Here is a 21803-nt window from a genome sequence, read left to right on the forward strand (position 1 = left end):
CATCGGGAGGGGCAGGCTATCCCGCAGTGCTTGCTGTGTCCACCAGGTCCTTTGTGCCGGTTTCTCGGTGTTCCTGCGATTTTCGCCGTCCTCCAAGGGCTTGGGCTTCGGAGTTCCGGATGCATCATACAACCCTCTGCTCCTGTGCCACCGTTAGCTGCGCAAGATAAAAAGGAACTGCCAGTTATTTTTGTGGGGGAGGAAAAAAACCTTTATCGCCGAAATCATGCTTAGGCCCTCAAACTCGTTGCTGTTATCCATCTCCGTATTAGTGCGCATTGGCACTGTAAGCAAGATTAAGTTGGCTTGCAACTTTTCTGATAATACTAAGTTCACTCAATCATTACAGATTTAAAAAAAATAACTGTTGAGGTCATTAAAGTATGATCTTATGTCTTGATATTATGAAATGTTGGGGGATATTTCGTAAATATCAGTGGCTTTCAGAAATACCTTTTTTGTTTGTTGTTTTTCAAGACAGGGTTTTTCTGTGCTGTTCTGGAATAGCTCTGTAGACCAGGCTGGCCTCGAACTCACAGAGATTAACCTGCCTCTGCCTCCCAAGTGCTGGGATCAAAGGCGTGTGCCACCACTGCCAGACCCAGAAATAATCTTTTGAGAGCTTGTTTGGAGGTTCTAGCACGGGAGCACAGCTACTTGTATACCCTTGACCGAAGACCTGTCCTCTTCTATTCGGGGAAGGTCGGCCTCTTCCACGGAGCGCGCATGGAGCGGTGAGGGAGGAAGGGGACACCCACCTAGCCAGTCAGATCAGCGGAATCAACCCTGGCGATCAATGGGATGGCAGATGTAGCAGCCAGGTCGCCCTCACATCCCATCAATAATCTTGAAATGAGTAGTGTATACTTAATTTTGAAGGAAAGTTATGTTTTATTAGAATGAGCTTAAATAGGCTTGTAGTTGACACTTTTACATCTTTTCCTCTGTTTTTTGTCATGTTCCTATTACCTGGAATTGGTCTTATCTCCTTGGCTGGTCATTTCTGTTTAGCCATAGAACACAAGAGTGTTTATCTTCTACCCAGACTAAGAAATCATCCTTCATTCTGGTCACATTTTCCTTGACCTCATTCTGTGGCTGGAATGACTAGTGGGTACACGTCATTGCACCAGTGGGAGTCTTTCCTTTTTACCTATGGATTCCTGGGCCTGATGAGCCCTGCATGGACAAAAGGGAGTCTTGAAGCTGTGGAAAACTGACATATCCTTTAATAGACACCTTCCTGCTTTGGGAATTGATTAACCTAGAACCAGTGCCTTTGGGATCATTCTCCTTCAACAAGTTGGTATTTGTTTGTTTAGACCTGTAAGTTGATGTTTCATTAATTCTAGCAACGTTTTAGGCTTTTCAAAAGATTTTCCCTTTCGACAGTCTTTCTCTTCTAAGCCTGTGAATTTTGACGTCAGGAGCAAGTACTACTGACATCTAGTGGTAGAAGCAGCTTAATCTCCTTCAATGCACAACTGTCCTCCAAAGCAAAGAATTGTCAAACCCCAAATGATAGTTGTGCTGAGTGAGGTTGAAAGATGACTCTAAAATCTTCACCTATGAGAAGGAAAGCAAACTCTTTCCTGGAGAAATACGAGGTACCATGCAGAGTATCAATCCCCACTTGTACCCTAGGTCCCAGAACAGTGAGAAATGCAGCAGCCTTTGTTGGTGATTACATCCAGCCTCAAGGCAGTATATACCTAGCAAATGCTGGAACAAGGTCTTCAAGAAGTCATTGCGCCCTCTCATCATGTCAGATACTTCCTTTTCTCTTCTCTTTTTGTGAAATGTCATAAAACTTGCCCTTCCATTCATTTTGAACTACACAATTTAGTGTAATTAGTTATATTCAGGCTATTGTGCACCAATCACTACTGTTTCCAGACTTTTCCATCACCTCAAACAGAAACTAACCACTCTTCAGCAGTTGGTACCCCCATTTTGCTATAAATTAGAATATTCTATAAATACTCTACGAATTAGAATGTTCTAGATATTTGTCCTCATGAGTTTTGTTTATTTCATTTAGCATACTGGTTTATTTGGGTGTGTGTGAAGGGTCTCATGTAGTTCAGGCTGGCCTCAAACTTCCTATGTAGCCAAGACTGATCTTCAATGCTCTCTCATTTTTAGATATATTAATTGTATGTGTGTGGATTCTTGCTTGAATGCACACCTGTGTCCTCAGAAGTCAGAAAAGGGCACCGGCTCCCTTGAAAGCCACCATGTGGGTACTGGGAGAGCACCCAGTGCTCTTCGACTGAGCCATTTTGGATTGATCTGCCGCACATGGGTATAAGCTTTTCTAATGGTTATTTGGGAATACGAATATCTGATGTTTTCCATGTAAATTGTATGCCCCCCCCATTTAATCTCCTTTGTTTCTATTTTTCATTCTATTATGGACTTTCAATTTTTTTAAAAAAGTTTTTTTGAGACAAGGTCTCTCTGCATAGCCCTGGATGTCCTGAAACTCACCAAGACCAGGCAGGGCATTTCATTTCTTAAAATCACATTTATTTTATTTATGGCAAGTGTGGTGGTCAGATGACTGCTTTTTGGGAGTTGGTTCTCTTTCAATCTTGTGGGTTCCAGAGATCAAACTCAGACTATCAGGTAGGCTGGGCAGCAAATGCCTTTACCCACTGAGCCCTCTTACTAGCCCAAAATCTGAAATACAAATATATATGTCTATATGAAAATAATGATTGTATGAGCTAGTATTCTCCTCTAATTTCTCTCTTAATTTTCTCTCATAATTTTTAGTAACCATTGAAGTGCAAAAAAAGGTAACTGTCCATATAACTGGGGAGGAAGAATTGTCCTTTGGAAGAGGTCAGACCTAAAATCATTTTCTTCCTTTGTCTGTGGACTGGACCATGGTTCATGCTAGGAATCAAATAATCTTTTCAGTTATAACAGAGTCAGATATTCTGTCCTGGCCCAGAATATAGTTGAGTTTTTCTTCTATTTTCATGCATTGAACAATTTCCTGTTTTCTAAACATGATCTGTTTTCCTGCATTTACATTTCTCCTTGGGACACACATATAACTCCAATTTCATCCCTTCCTCTAGAAATTATCTCTAGATTGAACTCACCCCTTTCAAGCTTTCCCAGCCAGTTTGTGGTCCCCTCCACCTTCTGAATAGTCTTTACACTTAGTGCTTTCTAATGAACTTGCCTGCTTTAAATATATTTGTGTTTACTCTTCTGTTGTAGAAACCGGGAAGTTTCTTCGTGTGCAATTCATTTTGTTTATTCACCTGTCAAATGTGCATTTGAAAATACAAGAAACAGTGTGATTGCAGCCTGTGGGTTTTCACCAAATAGAAAGAAAAATGTAGAGGGCTGGAGAGATAGATGGCTATGCGGCTAAGAGAACTTAACTGCTATTGCAGAGTTCGTTCCTAGAACTCACTGGCTTCTGCGATCACTGACCTTCGCGGGCACCTACAGTCATGTACACACACGCAAACGCATCGTACACATAAAAATAATACATCTTCTTAAAAAGGAATCGATAGTCTTTTTTTTTTTTTTTTTTTTTTTAATGCTGCTAATGTACTAAGAGGTAAGCAAACCCGCAAGGTCATAAAGAACCGCGCATGCGCAGTGCAGGCACTAACCGTGCCCTACTGAGGACTGTGCATGCGTAGTACCGGCGCGAGCTGGTGCCCGGGGATCGCGCGGAGTCGCGCCCCAGTGGCGCGTGCGCGGGGCGGAGCCTGCGGCCCTTGGCGCGACACTAGGTTCCTTCGGCTGTGGTGGTTGCTCAGTAGCTGCTCGGCGTGGAGGGTGTCGGTCCCCGTCTGAGTTATGGATTTTGAAAATCTTTTCTCAAAACCCCCCAATCCGGCCCTCGGTAAAAAACGTGTCGCCGACTCTGACGAAAGGTGATCCACATGTTTTCGTCCTTTGCAGGGCACCGCCCGGGCTCCGCCCCCTCGCTCCTTCTGGAAGCCCGGAGCCTGGGCTAGAGCGTGGGTAGAGGCCGGAGCGGAGAGGTGGCGAGGGGAAGCGGGATGGAAGTCGGAGTGGGGGTCGGGGGCGAGGACAGTGGCCGGGCGGCGGGAGGAGGCTCCGGCCTCTGCGAACCTGTCCCCAAGGGCCGACTGCTCCGCTTGCACGTGCGCTTATCCTGTTTCCTGTCACTCCTCAGCTCAGAGGCGGCTTTGCCGGTCTCCTGGTTCTTGAGAGTTTGAAGGATATAGAAACACTGCCTGCCAGTGTTCTGAGCCAAAGATCCCAGAATAAAGCAGCAAACACCATTTCGACTTAATATTTCCGTTAAATTGGAAAAGCATGTTGTTAATCAGAATGCAGAATTTCTGTACAAGTACCTATTCACTTTCCAGTCTTCTGAGTTGAAAGCGCCCCCACATCCCATCTTCTCTCCTAAACCCTTGTCTTTTATGTTCCTACCTTGCCTCAGTGGGAACCTTGACACACATCCTTCACGAAGTTTTTTCCCATCCTCATTACAGATACATTTCCAGTGCTGGGTCGGAGATGGTGGCACACATTCAATCCTAGCACTTGAGAGGCCGAGGCAGGCAGATCTTGTGAGTCTGAGACCAGTCTGGTCCACAGAGCAAGTTCCAAGCCATCCTGGGCTGCTACACAAGGAAACCCTATCTCAAGGGGGAAGAGAATATGTTCACTGCTCTGTCTCTAGTGGGAACTATTAACCCTAATTGGGCTACCATCGAGCGCTTTGCTGTGTGCTGCATGTGGAATTTAGTCCCCATGTCAACCTTAAGGAGAAAGTGATGCTCTTGTTTTACAGATGAGAATATCGAGGCATAGAGAGTGTAAGTCACCTGTCAAGACTGTGCAGTGGGGGTGGCAGATCTAAGATTAAGGTGCTGGAATAGTGTGACCTCAGTACATATGATTTCATCACCCAGCTTCTAAAGCAGAATTATTCATGTAAATCAAGTCCTATAGATACTGTAAAGAAATGGACAGAGATTACTTGCAGCCGTTAAGAACAACAGAAACGAATTGGTAGTTTTAACTTGTGTGAGAATTGAGCAAGATTTTAAAAATAGCTAATAGTTTGAAAATATATTAGGCACAATACCTGTTCACTAAAATTTGGCTGAAATATGTAAGAGACACTGGATTTGCCAAAAGACAGTTGAAGAATGGCTTGGAATATGTTGCTTTTTACTTTGACTTTAGGTATTTTTCAAGATTTTAGATTTCTGTATTTTTCTCTCAGTTTATTTTTTTTATTTTTGCCTGTAGTTTTTGTTTTTTTTTCCAGTGCGTTGAAACTTTTTGTTTTGTTTTAATTTATTTTATGTGTGAATGTTTTGCCTGCATCTGTCTCTGCACCTCATATGTGCCTTGCCCTTGGAGGCCTGAAGAGAGCATTGAATCCTATGATGCAGGTGTTAGCGATGTTTGTTAACCACCATGTAGGTCCTCTGGAAGAGCAGCTAGTGCTCTTAACTAAGCCACTTCTTCAGCCTGATGAGAGTATGTGTGTACGATCTTGCAAGTGAGTCAGTCTTGAGGTTTCTGACTTTTTGCTCATAATGGGAATGCTCATTCATCTAAAACAATTTTTATTGAGTTCCCGCTACATAAGACACATCATTGTAGGTCATGGTGATAGAACAATAAATGAAATGCAGAAAAATATTAATGTTCATGAATTGTGTATTATTGAGGTGGATGACAGATACATGGTTATTTTAGATGATAATGAAAGCCATGGGGTAAATGAAAACTGAGTGATGAATTAAGAGGTGCTGTGGAATAATGAGGATAGTGTAGATAGTATATAAAGAAGACAGTTAAGGAAAAGCCTTTATGAAAGTTGCGTGTTTGGTTAAGGGCAGCAAGTTGGAGACTAAGGTGTTGGAATCAGCTATATAAAGATGATGTTAGAAGCCAGGAGACTGAAAGACATTACCAAGAATGAAAGTATAGAGAAAGAGCGGTGAGGACTGGCTTTGTTAAGAGTTGCAAAGATGAGGAGCCAACCGAGGAGATGAAGAAATAGTAACTGGGCATGGTGTCACACTTTTAATCCCAGTCCAAGGGAGGCAGAAGCAGATAGATTGGGGCCAGCCTGGTCTACATAGTGACATTGGTAGTATGAATGTAATTTGCCCCCATAAGCTCATAGGGAGTGGCACTATTAGGAGGTGTGGATTTGTTGGAGTAGTTATGGCCTTGTTGGAGGAAGTGTCACTGCAGGGGCAGGTTTTGAGGTGTCCTTTGCTCAATCTACACCCAGTGGCAGTTCACTTCCTGTTGCCTGCTGATCAAGATGTAGAATTCAGCTCCTTCTTCAACACCATGTCTGCCTGCATGCTGCCATGTCCCGCCATAATAATAATGGACAAAACTTGTGAAACTGTAAGCCACCCCAATTAAATACTTTCCTTTATAAGAGTTGCTGTGGCCATGGTGTCTCTTCACAGCAATAGAAACCCTAACTAAGACAGATCCTATCTTTTAAAAAAGTAGCAGCAGCAATAGGGGGTGAAAAGGACAGCTCAGTACCACTGGGGCTGGCTTACTAGCTTATGGGTGGGTCAAGAAATAAGAGTGAGAGTCATGGTCCCTAATGGAGCAGTGAAGTTCAGAGGGAAATACAGAATGGTGGTGTGGTTTAAGACACACAGCTCTCCAGTTTCTGATGTTCTCGGCGTGCTAGAGTATGCTCACACAATGTCTGTGCATGGTCAGTTTCTCATGCCTGAGTCTGAAAAGAGTTTTCATTTTCATGTTTGGGTGTTTGTCTCCTAACCTCCAAAGGCCTCCCGCATTGTACCTGGCATATCCTTCTTTTTTACACTCCTTTTTGATAATTCTTCCATATCTTTTCTGTTTAGAAAACCCCGAATCTAACATAAGAACAAAATGTTGTTTATATGTGTACCTGTATTTTTTTCTCATGAGTAGATAAAAGCTCTCAGGAGGCAGGGATAACTTGTCTGTTTCATTGTTGTACCTCATGACATGAGGCCACAGCCTGACATGTGGTGGATACTTAATATGTACTGAATGACTGGAATGATGAGTGCATGGTGATTGAGATACATATATATAATATGTATATGCAAAAGTTTCTTTTTCTATCAAATTAGATGCAAAATACATATATGTGCAAATTCTCAAGCATTAAGATTATGTATAAAGTTTCAGTTTTACAGGTTATTTATGCATACTAACATTTATTAGTCATCGTCATCATTGCATTATTGTTATTCTGAGACAGAGTCTCACTATGTAGCCCTGGCTAGCCTAGAACTTGCTGTGTAAACCATACTGGCCTCCCCAAGCAGAAATCCACCTCCTGAGTGCTGAGATTAAAGGGCTGCACCACTAGAGTATTTTGAATAGACTTTGAATTTGCAATTTACCTTAAGATAAACCCAAGCAATGAGTTTTAATACCATGCAATAAAACTAATGTGTTATTTTTAATTTTTATTGCAGAATTGATGAAGTAGATGGTACTGAAGTTGAAGAAACACAGACAGAGAAAGTAAAATGGAAAGCAAAGCGGGACTGTGAACAAATTCCCAAGAAAGTAGGTTCAGCTTGCGTGTTAGACAGACAGCTCTGGATGGATGTGAGAACATGAGGGATCCTGTTTGTGTCGTTGTGTTCAGCATTTAGGGCCCAGTTTCTTTGGTCAAGGAAACTCAGAATCATCTTCTAGTAACTTTCTTGCTTTGTAGCTTGAACTCCCCCACCATCAGGTGGAGAATGTGCCAGTATTGTAAAAGATTGGTTTCCCATTTCTGAAATGGACTGTAAACTATTTTTGAAAAGTTTCTTTTCTATCAAATTAGATGTAAAATCTACAGGTTTGACTCACTTAAAATGCAGATTAGTGTGTAACAGGATACAAACATGGCAGCCTGAACAAACAAATGCATTATCCTGTAGTACTTGGGCTGAGCAAGGTGTTGGCAAGGTAGTTCCTTCTGGGATGTGTAAGGTGAGATCTGTTCCAGACCCCTCTGGTGCTTTTTGGTTTTCCATGATTCTAGGAAGCATCCTGACCTCGTATGCAATGGCCTGACTTCCAAATAGGCCCCATTCTGAAGGACTGAAGATCAAGGCTTGTACATAAGAATTTAGAGTTGGGGGAGACTCCAGTTCAGTCCATCACAAAGTCAATCTCAGCTCCTCTCTTTTTGAAGTTGTTTTGGGGGGGAGGCAGTAAATGTTAACACATTACCAAGAATATGTTCATGTTGGCAATGTAAGGCACAGATGGGCTTTATGAAAAGATCCAGGGGAGATGATACAGCTGGCATGGCATCTTCATCTCCTGGGGAAGGCTCTAAGCTACCACATAAATACTATCTCTGCATGTGTAGCTGCCATGGATAAGAACCTAGGGAAGCCGGGCGGTGTTGTCCCACGCCTTTAATCCCAGCATTCGGGAGGCAGAAGCAGGCGGGTCTCTGTGAGTTCGAGGCCGGCCTAGTCTACAAAGCTACACAGAGAAACCCTATCTCGAAAAACCAGAGGGGGGTTGGGGAAGAACCCAGGCTGACATCCAGAAACTGAAGTTTTATTATCCTACAGGGGTAGTTACACAGGCCTCATTCAATGCCCACAGTTCACAATCTGTAGAGAGGCAGATAGCATATTGTATCTTAACTAATTTCCAAGAAAGTTGTAGGGAATGATAGACACCCAGGTTATCCTCAGGAAGAGTTCCTTCAGCCCAGGATTTTCAGTCACTAATACAAATATATGTAGGGTGTTGGCTAACTTAGTAGGGTACTCAGGTAAGTACTGCAGGTCTAGAAAAAAGTATTGCTGCCTCCTTCCTCCATGTTAGCCCCTGAGATGAGAGGTTCTAACTTGTATACTGATCGCTTCTGTGTTCTTTACAGTTTTATTGCTTATGTGGTCATCCATAAGAATACAGTTTAAAATCAATAAATCTAGTGTGTGCTTGTTCATCTTTATCGAAGCACAGTAGTACATTTGAATGTAGGACACCCTATTATAGATAGGCCCTGGGCTTGTTTTTATTAGCGCTGCTATGCCATTCTTTCACTTGTATCATGCATGTGCACTCTGCATTGTCCTGGGAGAGATGCTGCTGGATACTCACATATGAGCAGCATCGCTGTTGAATTGATAACCTAATTGTGTCAGAAAATGGTTGCTCCAGGTTTTATTACAACGCTGTGGATGAGAAAGACTATGTGGCTCTGTCCCAGGATGCCATGACATCCCAGTCTTGTTCTGTTTGCAGCTGCATTTCCAGAGAATTATTGACTCTTTCCCCATGTGAATTTTCTGTTTACTTGCACCTGTTCTAGTCTTTCCCCCTTGCCTTCATTGAGAGTACCTATTTTGTTGTTGTTTTCTTGACCTACAGTTCTTTGCAATTAGTTTTTGTTTGTCATTCTTGTGTATTATGTGTTATAGATAGCTGCTCGTTTTAGTTTTAGTTTTTCCATCCAGTAATAAGTGCTTTTAAGAATATGTTCTTGTATATTTAGTCCTTTGTGTATTGATGGACATATTTTCTTATATTACCTTCTAAAGCTTTGTTTTGCCTTTCATATTGAAGTTTATAATCACGATGGGGTGCAGGCAACCCATTTCTTTATTTGTTATCGTACCTACTTGTTCCAGGACTATACATTATCAGTGCTGGTTTCTTAAGTGTGTGGAAGTATGTGTGTGTACACATATGTGAGTGCATGTATAGGCCAATAGTTGATGTTTGATGTCTTTCTTTCTCAAATTTTTTTTTTTTTTTTTTTTTGAGATGGGTCTATGAACCTTGAATTCATTGATGTAATTGGATTGGCTGTCCAGTGAACTCCTGGGACCTGCCTATCTCTATTCACTAGCTCTATCTCCTAGGGTTACATATGAGGTGACCACACCAGCTTTTATATGGATGCTAGACATCTGAACTTGAATTTTTATGCCTACATTAGCAGGAACTTTACTGACTGAGCCATTTCCATAGTCCTCCTTGTGGTGTTTGTTTGGGGCTTGTGTACATGTGTGTGTGCATGTGTGCATGTTTGTGTTCCTGCATGCATGCGTGCAGTGTGTCCTTCAAAGCTAGAAGCATCAGATTCCTCTGGAGCTGGAGTTACAGGTGTAAGCTCCTGGACATGGTGCTAGAAACCAAACTTGGGTCTTGTAGAAGATTGCTGTGTGCTCCTAACCACTGAGCCATTTCTCCAGCCCATTTTTAATTCTGCAAAATTTTCAGATGTTTGTAAAAGAGTGTAGGTCCAGTGTTGGTGGCACACGCCTTTAATCCCAGCACTTGGGAGGCAGAGGCAGGCGGATCTCTGTGATCTACAGAGCTAGTTCCAGGACAGGCTCCAAAACAATACAGAGAAACCCTGTCCTGAAAAATCAAAAAAAAAAAAAAAAAAAAAAAAAAAAAAGTGTAGAGAACGCTTTATGAAACCCATGTACCCATCGTACAAATGCAATAATAGTCAACTAATAGCCAGTATTTCACTATACATATATATATATATATATATATATACATATACACGCACATGTGGATGTATGTCTTGTTTTGAATCTTAAGTTGTAAAAATTTCAATTTTGTTGTATGATATTTTGATTGGGCTCTGTCTGACGTTCCTAGGACTGACAGTAAGATTTGTTTTGAATCAAAGGGTGGAGCTAGCTACTAGTTGACCAAAATTAACTATAGAGTTTTGGAGGTCTGAGGGCAGATAGACACAGGAAGTAGTAGGAGAGGGCTCAGAGAGGGTCTTGGCCCCTTTGGGTGGAGGAACGAGACAGGCAGGAGGTCACTGGTCGCTTCACTACTGCTTCTCTGATTATTCGATTCTTACCCCTCTATCTCATTCCCGAGTTTTTATTGATAAAGAATAATTAAATAAACACATCATCTTTTCATCTTTACTTAGTTTAAGCACCTTGGAAACTCTACAGCATCACCAAAGAGTTTGCCTCGTAGAAAATCAAGAAGTAAGGACTATGACCCATACAGTGATGGTGAGACCTGCAGTCAGGAATCAGAAGATAATTTTGACAAAGAGCTTCAGCAATACATACAAGCCAAAGAAATGGCAAACACTGCTCAACCATCACTACTTCCTGAAGAATCTGTGAAGAAAGAGGGAGCAGAAGGCACCCAGCAGAGTAAGTGCTAAACTGCTTTATCACTTAGAATTTGTATGCAGAAGTTGTCATGTTGTCTGTATTTGGGCAAGTGCTTTTTTACCTGTACTTATGGTGAGAAGGTGACTTTTGTTATCTTTATGCCAGATACGAACTTGTTTGATGTGAGACATAACTTGAGACTTGGTTGCCTGATACATAAGCTCTCAGTTTGTAGGAGACAGTGGCAGCTGATAGTGGGTTATCAAAGGCTGTGTCTATCTCAGAAGTCTGAATCCCTTGCTTCTGCATGTATGAATGTTGGGCTGTGCCTGCTTATATGACCCTTGTTTAAAGAATTGACTAGCTGGATGGTTGTGGATGTGTGTGTCTATATATTTTTAAGACCTGGGGATTGATCACCCAGGACTCATTCGTATTAAGGAGACATTCTACCACAGAACCGTATCCCCAATATAGAAATGTATTTCTTTTTAAAATTGAAACCCATTGCTTTAAATTACTAAAATACAATTTGGCCATAGATATTTTTCTTTTCTTTTTTTCTCTCTCTTTTCTTTTTCTTTTCTTTTTTCTTTCTTTCTTTCTTTCTTTCTTTCTTTTTTTTTCTGAGACAGGGTTTCTCTGTGTAACTCTGACTCCTGGCTGTCCTGGAACTTGCTCTGTAAGACCAGGCTGGCTCAAACCCAGAGATCCTCCTGCCTCTGCCTCCCAAGTACTGGGATTAAAGATGTGCCACAACTGCCCAGCGTAAATTAAATTCTTAATGCTTTCCATTTACTGTGATTTCCTCCAAGTATTTACTCCGTTCAAGTACATCTATAGGTAAATTTAGTATATATGGCATGTTTTCTTTTTTGGCACGCGTGTGTGTGTGCATGCATGTATGAGATATTTTGAGATGGGATCTCATGTAGCCCAGGTAGTCTGCAACTTGCTATGTAGCTGAAGATAGCCTTGAACTTCTCATTCTCTAAACCTAGTTTCCTCAGTATGAGGCTTACAGTTGCCTTAGTTGACTGTATATTGCTGTGATAAAACACCATGGCAGCACCTTGTGGAGGGAAGGGTTTATTTCATGTTATACTTCCAGGTAACAAACAGTCCATTACTGAAAGGAGCCACTGCAGGGACACAGAGGCAGGAAATGAAGCAGAGACCATGGAAGGGTGCTGTTTACTGGCTTGCTCCCCATGACTTGTTCAGCCTGCTTTCTTATACCATCCAGGTCCACCTGTCCAGGGTAGTGTGAGCTGGGCCCTCACAATAATTATTAATCAAGGACATGCCCTGGAGACCTGTCTGCAGGCCATCTGATGGGGTCATCAGTTGAGAGGTCCCTTCCCGGATAACAAACAAAATTAGCTTGTATCCACATATATGCTGCCTATCCTCGGCTTTATGACACATTTTCAAAAGAAAATCTATAATATATGAGATAATTTTAAACTGCTGTAGTTTTCTTCTATAGATATGGCAGTTTTAATTAGATCAGTCAATTGCTGATGTCTTCAAAATGTTCTGGCCTGTGGTGTGCAAGATTGATTTAATTAATTTTCTTGCTTTCCCCTCCCATCCATCACTTCTTTTCAAAACAATGCATTTGGAATTAGGATGTTAGAATTCTCTGTTTGCTTCTTAATAGCAAAGCTTCTAGAGAGTCAGGTCACTGTCCTACCAATTTTCCTTCACTGAGGTGCAGGTTCCCTGAATTATCATAAGGCATATTTCTGAAGGTTAAACCGATGTCATATGTTTTTTTAAAAATTCAACTTGTTTGAATTTTAGCTGCCAAACAGAAAAATAAAAAAATTAAAGCTGGTCACAAGAAAGTTAAACAGAAGAAGATGAAGCGAAAGTGTCCTGGCACTGGAAACAAAGGGTCGAATGTCTTCCCAAAGAACACTGGCTCCCAAGAAAAGGTACAAGAGTTGTGCTTATAGGAGGATGGCTGCATGCTTCCTGGTTTTTATCTTTCACCTCAGTTTCAAGAAGTGCTCAGTGGTGTAGGGGGGCAGGAGCATCCCACTAATAAGGCTTATACCAAGACCTCTCTACCTGCTGTTGACTCCATGGTCTTCTGCTTAACCACTGCTTCCTTCCCTCTCAGCATGAGCTGCCAGCACCCATCTTCAGCCTCAGGGTACAGAATACAGGTGTGCCAGCCCTTTGTCCCTGTGTGTTGGACTATCACTAACTGTAGAAAACTTGGGGCGGGGCAGAAGGAAAGACCTTGGAGACAGTGCAAAGACCACATAGTCCTGCACAGTTGATACACTGTAGTCCCTCAGGCTTTGGGTTGATTCCTTCTGGAAATTAAAAACAGCTATTTCTGAGCGCTGGCCTTACCAGATCTTCCAGTCCTGCTCCTGTTACTTTGATTGTGCTTTGAAAATATTCTTCCTTGATATGCATATGTACTCAGCATAGGATAATAAATTACTTCTCTGCTCTTCCGAAGTCTTAAACCGAATGGCAAGCTTTTTACTAAGCTTAGTCATGGGGTCAAGAGTTTGGGGAGATTAAAATATTAGGAATACCAAGTATTACCTAACCATGGTTGTGGATGCCTTCTTGTCCCAACTGCTTTGGAGTAGTAGCAGGAGTTCAAGACCATCCTGGGTAACAGACAATAAGATTCCATATCCAAAAAAAAAAAAAAAGGAGGAAGAATGTCAAATATTGAAGATAGAAATAAATTTATATAAGAGCTATCTCTTTTTTCATATTTTGCAAATGGGGAATCTAAACTCAGTTCAGATCACTGCTTATTCCACACAGGGCCAAGCCAAGGCTGAACTTTGTCCTCTCCCTCTTCTTTGTCTTAACATTGGCTCTGATGAGTCTTCACCCAGAACTGTCAGCCCTTCTACATGAAGAGCAAGTTCTAGGCATATGTTAGGCTCTCGTCGCATAATTATCTAAAACCAAAGAGTTGAACTGAGATTTACGTATGATTTTTATGGTCTTATATAACTTGGTACTCTTGCAAAGCAGGTCACTTAGGAGATGGGTTAGCTCCTTAATTGCATATACCATATTTCTAAAACTGTATTTGCTACTTAGGCATACAGAAACGGTATGCTCTGTCACAAATTAACACATTAAAAATAGTTTTTGTTTCTAAAGAGCTAAAGTAGATTTTAAGGTTCTCATTTCTTTTTAAACATTAAGCTGGAAAGCTATCATTGGAACTAGAGTCCTTTTGCTGCTTCTTGTCTATCGTGAGTCCCAGCTTTGTTTCCATAATCCTAAAGCAGAGTTTTAGATTTCTTTTCATTACAAGTAATATATTTCCTTTTTAAGGTTTTTATTCATTTTTATAAAATAAGGATAAAGTATAATAAGATACTCAAATTTTACCAACTAGTACTCAATGGTTGAATGCTGTTGAAACTGATAAGCACTTATTTTATAACTGATATACTACAGTCCAACTTTGAAAGCTCTTTTAGGAGGGATACTTTTTTGAGCCAGGGTCTTGTTGTATAGCCTAGGCTGGTCTTGAACTTGTAATCCTGCTTCATCCTTGGAATGCTAAGATGACACATTGTGTTACCATGCCAAGCTAAAAGGGGCGCATTCTAATGTATTAAAAAATAGTTTAAAGCAGTTTTGCAAAACAAAATGAAATATTTTATTTTTTTCCTTTTTTTAATTTTCTTTTGTATTAAAGGCTGATAAACCTGAAGAGAAGCAGCCACGTATAAGGATGAGTCAAGGCTTCATCAATCAGCACACAGTGGAACGTAAGGGGAAGCAAGTTTGCAAATACTTTCTTGAAAGAAAATGTATTAAGGTATGAGAGTGTGTAAACAAAAACATACTACACTGTGATTATGGCATAAGTCTACAAGAACAGCTATCTGTGTTTGAGTCTTTTAAAAACATAAAGTTTTTAGAAACTTTAGAAACTCTTGTTCTTGGAAAAAGTTTAATTAGGAAATTCGTGATGTGTCACTTTATGTTTTTAAAGGTAATTTATTAAAGATGTTTAAGAATTTTTAAAAGTTCAGCATGCTGTCATGTGCTTAGTCACTAGCTTGTTAGGATTCTTTCTGGACTTGTTTGCTCATTTGAAGTTAAGTTGCAAAAGTGTAACTATGATTAGTAACTTGTGCTTATTCTTACATCCAGGGAGACCAGTGTAAGTTTGATCATGATGCAGAGATAGAGAAGAAAAAAGAGATGTGTAAGTATTATGTACAAGGGTATTGCACCAAAGGAGAGAACTGCCTGTATTTGCATAATATCCTTTATCACAAGATTCCCTTTATTCTTCTTATAACATGAACATTTAAATAAACCACAGCTGTTGTTATAACAAAGTGTTCTAAGCCCAAGTTGATATCAAAGTGATTGCAATTGTATACACTTTTACATAAGAAAAGGACCCTAAAAAAAAAACCCTAAATTATTTAAGTGCATTTGGCTCAGCCTAGGTGGTAGAAGGTTCATGAGACCAGGTTAGACCCAGGAAGATGTTAGTTTCTGTTGTGATCATGTCTAATTATTGAGTCTGTATTCATATAGAAAAAGAGATATTTTATACAGGTTCCCTAAACTTGAAAGGTAGCTTTATTTCTAATAGCCCAAACTTGTTAAAAAAAAAAAAAACATGAAATACAGGCATTTAGGGTAATAGCATCATTGGTCACACAAAAGCTGTTTCTTTATAGTCTTATACCATAGAAGTCTCAGATTCTAACTTTATTTTTTGTTTTTTTTAAATTTGGTTTTTCGAGACAGGATTTCTCTATATTGCTTTGGAGCCTGTCCTGGAACAAGCTCTGTAGATCAGGCTGGCCTTGAACACAACAGAAATCTACTTGCCTCCACCTCCTGAGTACTGGAATTAAAGGTGTACACCACCAACGCCCACCTCTAACTTGATATTTTCTAGATAATAATGTTATATAAATTAGTTCTACTTTAACAAACCTAATACATTTTTTTAAAAGTACAGATTTGTAGAACATACTGACTGCTGTCATTGACTTTAATTTACCCAATCCTCAAAGAACATTTTAAAATAATCACATCTCTCAAGGTAATTAAAACACATTTCTTTCATCTGTGACTGAAACTTACCTGTGGCCCATTATGAGAATATATATGAGGGAGCAAAAATTGTCTTTCTAGAATGAGACTTTTATTGTCTCATACTTTACATAGGAAACAGTGATTTTATTGGTAGGAAAGATTTTAAGAGTCAAAATAGTTAATTAATATTGAATTATTCAGTTGAATTGAAATTGTTCTTTCCCTTAACACTGTGCTACATGAATACCCTTGCAAGTTTTATCACACAGGAACAAAATGTTATCAGGGCGATCACTGTAATTTTTCTCATGCCCCGCTGACTGCAGAAACACAAGAACTGTTGGCTAGAGTAAGTACTGTGGTAATCTTGTTTCTATTTTTAAAAAGAGCATGTTTGGACCAAAGATGACATTTGAAAAGAGAGAGAGCTTCATGGGCTAGTATATGATACTGAAAGAAAGATTAATATCCATTGATAATATGAATTAGAATGTTCTTAAGTTCAGTATTGTTCTAGATCTATAACTTTTATGATTTACCATGTGTGTGTGCAGACTTGTGGCAGTCAGAAAAGACTGAGGAGTTGGTTCTCTTCATGTGGATCCCTAGCATCAAACTCAGGTTGTTGCACTTGGCAGCAACAACTTTTACTCACTGTGCCATCACTCTACCCTAGTTAGCAACTTTTAGTAGTTGTTTTAGATCAAGACAAGCAAAGGAAATAGAGGCATATCACAGTCCTCTTGTTATAAGCTCAGAAGGAAATCAGAGTCATTGCTGACAAACATTTTAGTTATGTCAACAACTAGTCAGGTATCAGGTAGTTTGTCTTCCGATATTCCTACTCTCCGAGAAAAGGCTATTGTGAAGTTGCGGTCATTGACATTCTTTTCCCATAGATTAGGTGAGGATAGTGTCTTCAAAATCAACTTTAAATAAATGTGGAAATTAAAAAATAACCCTAAAACTGCCGGCGGCAAAAACTCCCTGAGCAGAAGTCAATATGAGAAAGTCAGGTACTTATGGTAGACACTTTTATGTCTAAAATAGAGAAGGTATCTGTGGAACTAGAAATCATACCAAATACTTATGTGAAATTAGTTTTTTATTTCTTGTTGTAGTACCACATGTTAGATTTAATGTTATTAGAACCAATGAGAAGTATAAAATAGGACTTACATAGTAGGTAATAATGACTTTTTTTAAAAATCACATTTTCTTTTTTGTTTAGGTTTTGAATACTGAAAAGAAGTCATGTAAATAGACTAAAAAGGTAAAAATGACTCTGCTAATGTTCTTATTCTCTGAATCATCTCTTGAAATTGAGATAACAGCCTTAATAAGGTTTCTCTGTCTTTTTCAATAAAAGCATCTTTTTCTTCCTTTCTCAATAAAAATATGTACATGCCTGCTTCTCTGTCTGGGTTTGCCTGCCATGAGTTCTGTCTGTCCTTCTGTTTCATTTTTGAGATAGGGTCTCTCTATGTAACCCTGGCTGTCCTGGAACTTGCTAGCCTCAAACTCACAGAGATCCAACTACCTCTGCCTTTCGAGTGCCAGGATTAAACAAGTGCACTACCACATGAGGCCCTGTATAACATTTTGTTCTATGACTGTGTTATGATTAGGTATTATAATAGAGCTTTAGACTATTGTCAGTTTTTGGAATGCACATTGTTACTGTAACTCTTTATAAATAAATATCTCTTGCTATAATTTGCAGCAGTTACTCAGGGTCTATAAAGGAATAGAATTAATGGATTGGTTTAAGGTAACACACTTTAGAGTCTCTAAAGTGTTTAGTTTACACTCCTGTAAGTTATAGAATTTCTGTTCCACACTTGTTAATACTTTGTATTTTAATTTTTCCCTGACAGTGGATGAAAATGGTGTACCGTAGCTTATTTGCATGAAATACAGCATCTTCAGCCTACTGGCCAAAGGGTTCTGTTTGTTCTTTTACATTGCTTTTATATGTCCATCATCCTTTGTGAAGAGTGTCAGGTTGTTTCCCATTTTGTAGGTTGTCTTTCTTTTCATCTTTTGTTTGGTTTTGATTTTGGTTTTGGTTTTTCAAGACAAGGTTTCTCTGTATAACAGCCTTGACTGCCCAGTAACTAGCTCTATAGACCAGGCTGGCCTCTAATATATAGAGTTCTGCCTGCCTCTGGGATTAAAGGTGTGTGCCACAGTGCCTGGCTTTTTATTTTATTTCATTTTATTTTCATTTATTTATTTATTTATTTTATTTATTTATTTTGAGGTAGGGTCTTGCCATGTGTTATTTCTTTTAGATTCACGTTCTATATAAATGTTTTTTTTTTTTTTTTTTTTTTTTTTTTTTTTGAGCCTGTCCTGGAACTAGCTCTTAAAGGCATGCACCACCACCTCCAGGCCTATATATGAATTTTTAAGAAATTTATTTCAGTGGGCAGTGGCAATTCACATTTTTAATCCCAGCACCTAGGAGACAGAGGCAGGTGGATCTCTGTGAGTTAAAGGACAGCCTGATCTACAGAGCTAGTTCTAGGACAGCCAGGGCTACAGTTTCAAAAAAAAAGAAAAGAAAGAAATTTCTTTCTTCCTTTTTTTCTTCTTCTTTATTTATTTCTTTTTCTTTTTGTTCCGCTTTTTTTCAAGTATCTAATTGTGACTTGATTTAGTTGAACATGAGGATTGCTTTGGGTAATAGTAACAACTGTATCTCTTCCTATTTGTGAGCCTTTTGTTGTTGTTTTTAACGTGCATAAGTCTTTTGCTGGATATGCCTGTGTCCTGCACTCATGCCTGGTACCCACAGAGATCAGAAGAGGATGTTGCATCCTCTGAAACTGGAGTTACATAGTGAGCTGCTGTGTGACTGGTGGAACCAAATCTGGGTCCTCTGTCAAGAACAAGTGTGCTTCACCATTGAGCCAACCCTCCAGATTCCATATTGTGACATTTTTGATGTAATCATAATTTAATTCTTCATCTCCATTCAACTCTGTTATTGTTATTATGTTTTGTTTGTTTGTTTGTTTTGGTTGAGATGGTGTCTTTCTATGTAGTCCTGGCTGTCCTAGAGCTCTCCAGGTTGGTCTTGAACTCACAGCTTTGGCTGCCTCTGCCTCCTAAATGCTGGATTAGAGGCTCGATGCAGCTTTTTTTAAAAAATGTGGTTTTTATCTTTTTCCATGTTTTCTGGATTTTGGTTCAGTTCTAGCCTTAGATTTTGCATTTAAATTCAGAGTGTTCCTTCCATTTTCCCCAAGAAGAGTATCTAACTCAAGTTGGATTTTATTCTTTCTTTGGTGCATGGATGGTTTTTGGGGGATGGTGATTAAGTTGATAATTTTTACAAGCCGATGTGCTTATTCTCTTCTGCAGCTTGTGTAGAAGACAAATCTACTCCTGGTCAAGACTTTTGAAGACTGGTGACTTGGAATAGTTCGAAGGTTCCTCTGTTAACGCACCTTCCTGTGTGGTTGTGATCCTGTGCACCTCCCAGATCTAGCACTCAGGAGAAGGGTGACTGCACTGGGAAGCTCCGGCTACTGGGACACGAGAGGAGCACGTGCATGCTGGCTTGTGGTGAATGCTGCGCTGTGCTAGGTTGCAGAAGTCTCTCCCGATTGAGATTTCTGTACAGTTGTAGAAGCACAAAAGAGGCAGAGAGAGGGTCAATGAGGATGGCAGAGGAATAGGAAGGATGGCAGTAGACTTCCAGGGGACACGAGGTGATACAATAAGTTACATCTCTACGTGTCATTAAATACTTTGCACAACGTTTTGAACAATAATTCAAAGTTCCACTTTGTGGTTTAGCATAGAATGTGGTTTTGTGGTCTTTTTAAAAAACAATTTTCTGCTGGATATCTATTTCTAATTATCCCTGTTACAAATAAAGTGGGATAATATCTCTTGCTATGGTGTTTTCATATTTGATGCTCTTAACCTTTGTGTCGTTAAAATATAAGAGTATTTACCTTGGGCCAGTGAGTGAGTGCTCTTCAGGTAAATATACTTGCTGTGCAAGTTTAATAACCAGTTTGACCCTCGAATTCCATGGTGGAAAGCAGAAACCAGCTGCAGAAAGTTGTCCTCTGACCTCCGTGTGTATGTCTTGGCACATCTATGCCTATACTCACATTTATCATGCATGTGTGTAAACAACACACAAATAGTATCTTTTAAGAAAATCTTGGCTCAAACAGTGTTCAAATTATATACTTGTATAAAATATAAATGTGAGTTTCAGGATATTTTAAACACAGGATACAAAATTTTCCAAGTATAGATGAAATTCTAAATATGTATTTTATACAGTGGAATGCATACTGTCAGACAAATACCCTAAGACTTACTGTTTAGCACCCCTCTGATATACAGAATTCATCATTCTATCAACTCTACTTAGATACCTGTTGAAAATATCAGCTAAGATTATTTCGGTTGTAATGGGAAACTACCAAATCAAGAAAGTAATTGCTCATGCTACAAAGATCAGATAAGCTTAAGAAGGGAGGATACTAGAATAGTATCAGGAGGCCCTGGAAGCTCAGGAGGATGTCTGAGAGTGAGCCTCTTCCTCAGTGACCTGTAGCCACATGCTGTGTGGACTGGTCCCCTCCCAAGCTGTGGCTAAAGAGCAGGACAGGACAGTGCACTGGACTCTGCTAGATAAAAATTACATAGGACGCCTTGAGGTAGTGGTGCATGCCTTAAATCCCTGAATTCAAGAGGCAGAGGCAGGGGATCTCTGAGTTTGAGGTCAGCCTGGTCTACAAGAACTAGTTCCAGGACAGCTTCCAAAGCCACAGAGAAACCCTGTCTTGAAAAACCAAAAAAAAAAAATTTTTTTTTTTTTTTAGTCTAGCTAGGCAGAGTGAGTTTGAGGCCAGTCCTGGTCTGCAGTCCAGCACAGCCAGAAATCCTTTTAAAAAAAAAAAAAAAAATCGTAGTCTAAGGGTAAAGAGAGATGGCTTAGTAGTTAAAAATTTGAGTCCTAGCACCCACATGGTGACTCTGCCATCAGGGACTCCACTTCCAAGGTATCCAATGCCCTCTTCTAGACACATGGTACGCTAATATACATGCAGGCAAAATGCTATATACATGTGATGAAACAGCTAGACGATTTTTTTATTGTTTTTTGGGGGAGAACTATATTTTTCTAAACAATAGTCTAAAATGTGTATTTATCTTTATTGGTCTATTTGATGTAATAAAGCCTGAAGCTATTTACCTTCCCAATTCACAGTGTAGGTGGCAGTGGTGGTTTTAATGAAAATGGCCCCCAAATATTCATAGGGAGTAGCATTATTGGAGGTGGGTGTGGCCTTGTAGGAAGTGTGTCATGGGAAGTTTCAGAAGATCAAGCCAGGCCTCGTGGCTTGTTCTCCCTGCGGCCTGCCAATCCAGATGTAGAACTCTTCTCCAGGTGTGGAACTGTGGGTTTCAGCATTCTGTGTCTTAGCACTTGGGAAACACAGGCAAGCTGGTCCCTGTGAGTGCCAGGCCAGCCAGGGCTATGTAGTGAAACTGTCTCAAACAATGCACCCTGACCCCCAAAACCAGGCTCTTTTGGTATAGTTAGCAGCTACTTTTGTCCAGATTTACAATGAGAAATGAAATTTTTTTGAA

At 39.9% G+C, this 21803-nt stretch overlaps 1 protein-coding gene across 1 annotated transcript; it reads left to right on the forward strand.

Moving 5' to 3' along the window:
- Nucleotides 1-3747: 3747 nt before the first annotated feature.
- On the forward strand, nt 3748-20084 carry Zc3h8 (zinc finger CCCH-type containing 8). Its single transcript, XM_051183421.1, has 9 exons — nt 3748-3908; nt 7473-7566; nt 10922-11156; nt 12924-13057; nt 14812-14934; nt 15273-15384; nt 16418-16527; nt 17410-17451; nt 19548-20084. The coding sequence occupies exons 1-8, from the start codon at nt 3832-3834 to the stop codon at nt 17440-17442; spliced, it is 918 nt and encodes a 305-aa protein (XP_051039378.1). The 5' UTR covers nt 3748-3831; the 3' UTR covers nt 17443-17451; nt 19548-20084.
- Nucleotides 20085-21803: the final 1719 nt, after the last annotated feature.

This window comes from Phodopus roborovskii, unplaced genomic scaffold (genome assembly GCF_943737965.1).
Source record: "Phodopus roborovskii unplaced genomic scaffold, PHOROB, whole genome shotgun sequence".
NCBI classification, from domain to species: Eukaryota; Metazoa; Chordata; class Mammalia; order Rodentia; family Cricetidae; genus Phodopus; species Phodopus roborovskii.